General features: G+C 49.8%; 1 protein-coding gene across 6 annotated transcripts in view; it reads left to right on the top strand.

Moving 5' to 3' along the window:
- LOC101848097 (anaphase-promoting complex subunit 6) overlaps positions 1-1130 on the top strand; it is a 29340-nt gene extending 28210 nt beyond the window's left edge. For all 6 annotated transcript variants that reach the window (XM_035973702.1, XM_035973704.1, XM_035973701.1 and 3 more), the window contains exon 3: positions 325-1130. In XM_035973702.1, the coding sequence (XP_035829595.1) occupies positions 325-1116 (792 nt within the window). In that variant the 3' untranslated portion in view covers positions 1117-1130. The remainder of the gene's footprint in view (positions 1-324) is intronic.
- Positions 1131-1226: the final 96 nt, after the last annotated feature.

The raw sequence follows: 1226 nt of genomic DNA, 5'->3' as shown, positions 1-1226 counted from the left end.
CCTAAGTGAGTTAGTCTTAGGGGTGGGGGAGGGGGTGTCGCGTTTCAATCTTTGTTTCATTTTTGTGTGTTTTGCTTTGGGGTTGTTATTTTCATTGTTGCTTGTTTTGTTTTGTGTGTGTGTGTGTTTTGTTTTTTGTTTAGGGTTTTGTTTTGATTTGTTTGTTTTTTGTTTTCATTTGTTTTTTAATTGTGTGCCTTTTATAGTTAGATAGTATTTTTTAAAAATGAAGACGGGTAAGGGGTTTATGAGGATCTGAGAAGTGAAAACAGAAGAATTAGCTGTCGTGCTTTTTCACTTCCTTCTGTTTATTTTCCTCCCCAGCGCCGTCCTTCCTTCCCTCAAGGGGGTCTAGACTGGCGACTACGTCACAAGCGTGCGTCTGGACCTGGTCGCGAAGGTCGCAAGTTCAACTCCGTCTGTGACCTGTCAGAAAACGACGACGACGATGATGATGACAACGACGATGACTTGGATGAGAGGTCGGGTTCAGAGGTCATGCCCTTCCAACACGACCGCGCGTGCCCGCTTCACAGAGTGACTGCCCCACCGGCCGGAGCGACCACGGCGCCCAACCCGACCGGCCAGACGCAACATCCGGGTCTCTACACGGCCAACGTGACGTCACAGACCAGCCTGGTCACGTCACAGTCCCCCTCCCTCTCCGTAAACTCCTCCCCCTCCCCCGCCCCCCAACACGAGAACGCCCCGCGCTGCTCTTGTATCGACAGGAGGAATTCCCGATCGGCTAAAAATAACAACAACAACGAGGAGGGGAATCCCTCGGGTCACAACCGAGACGGGGTGGACGGGGGAGGGGGCCACAGGGGGAGGAGGAAGAAGGCTCGAGAGACTGTCATCATCAATGTGGGCGGTCAGGTGTTCGAAACCTACCGGTCGACATTAAGGAGGTTAAAGACCCCGATCTTCAACAGCGACGATAAATTGCAGCGATATTACAGGTCCTCTCACAAGGACTACTTCTTTGACCGAGATGCCACGGCTTTTGGTTCCATTCTCAACTTTTTGAGGACAGGAGAGCTGCACATACCCACAAATATGTGTGGGCCGGCTTTACAAGTGGGTATACTCATTCATATAGGCACAATGATATAAAATAAACTCATACATAGCAAGCACACACCGTACAAATATACACTTACATGCACATAGACCCACATACACACACACACTCTCTCTCTCTCTCTCTCACACACACACACACA

Source organism: Aplysia californica, unplaced genomic scaffold (assembly GCF_000002075.1).
Source record: "Aplysia californica isolate F4 #8 unplaced genomic scaffold, AplCal3.0 scaffold01779, whole genome shotgun sequence".
NCBI lineage: Eukaryota > Metazoa > Mollusca > Gastropoda > Aplysiida > Aplysiidae > Aplysia > Aplysia californica.
This window is presented reverse-complemented; position numbering and strand designations above follow the sequence as displayed.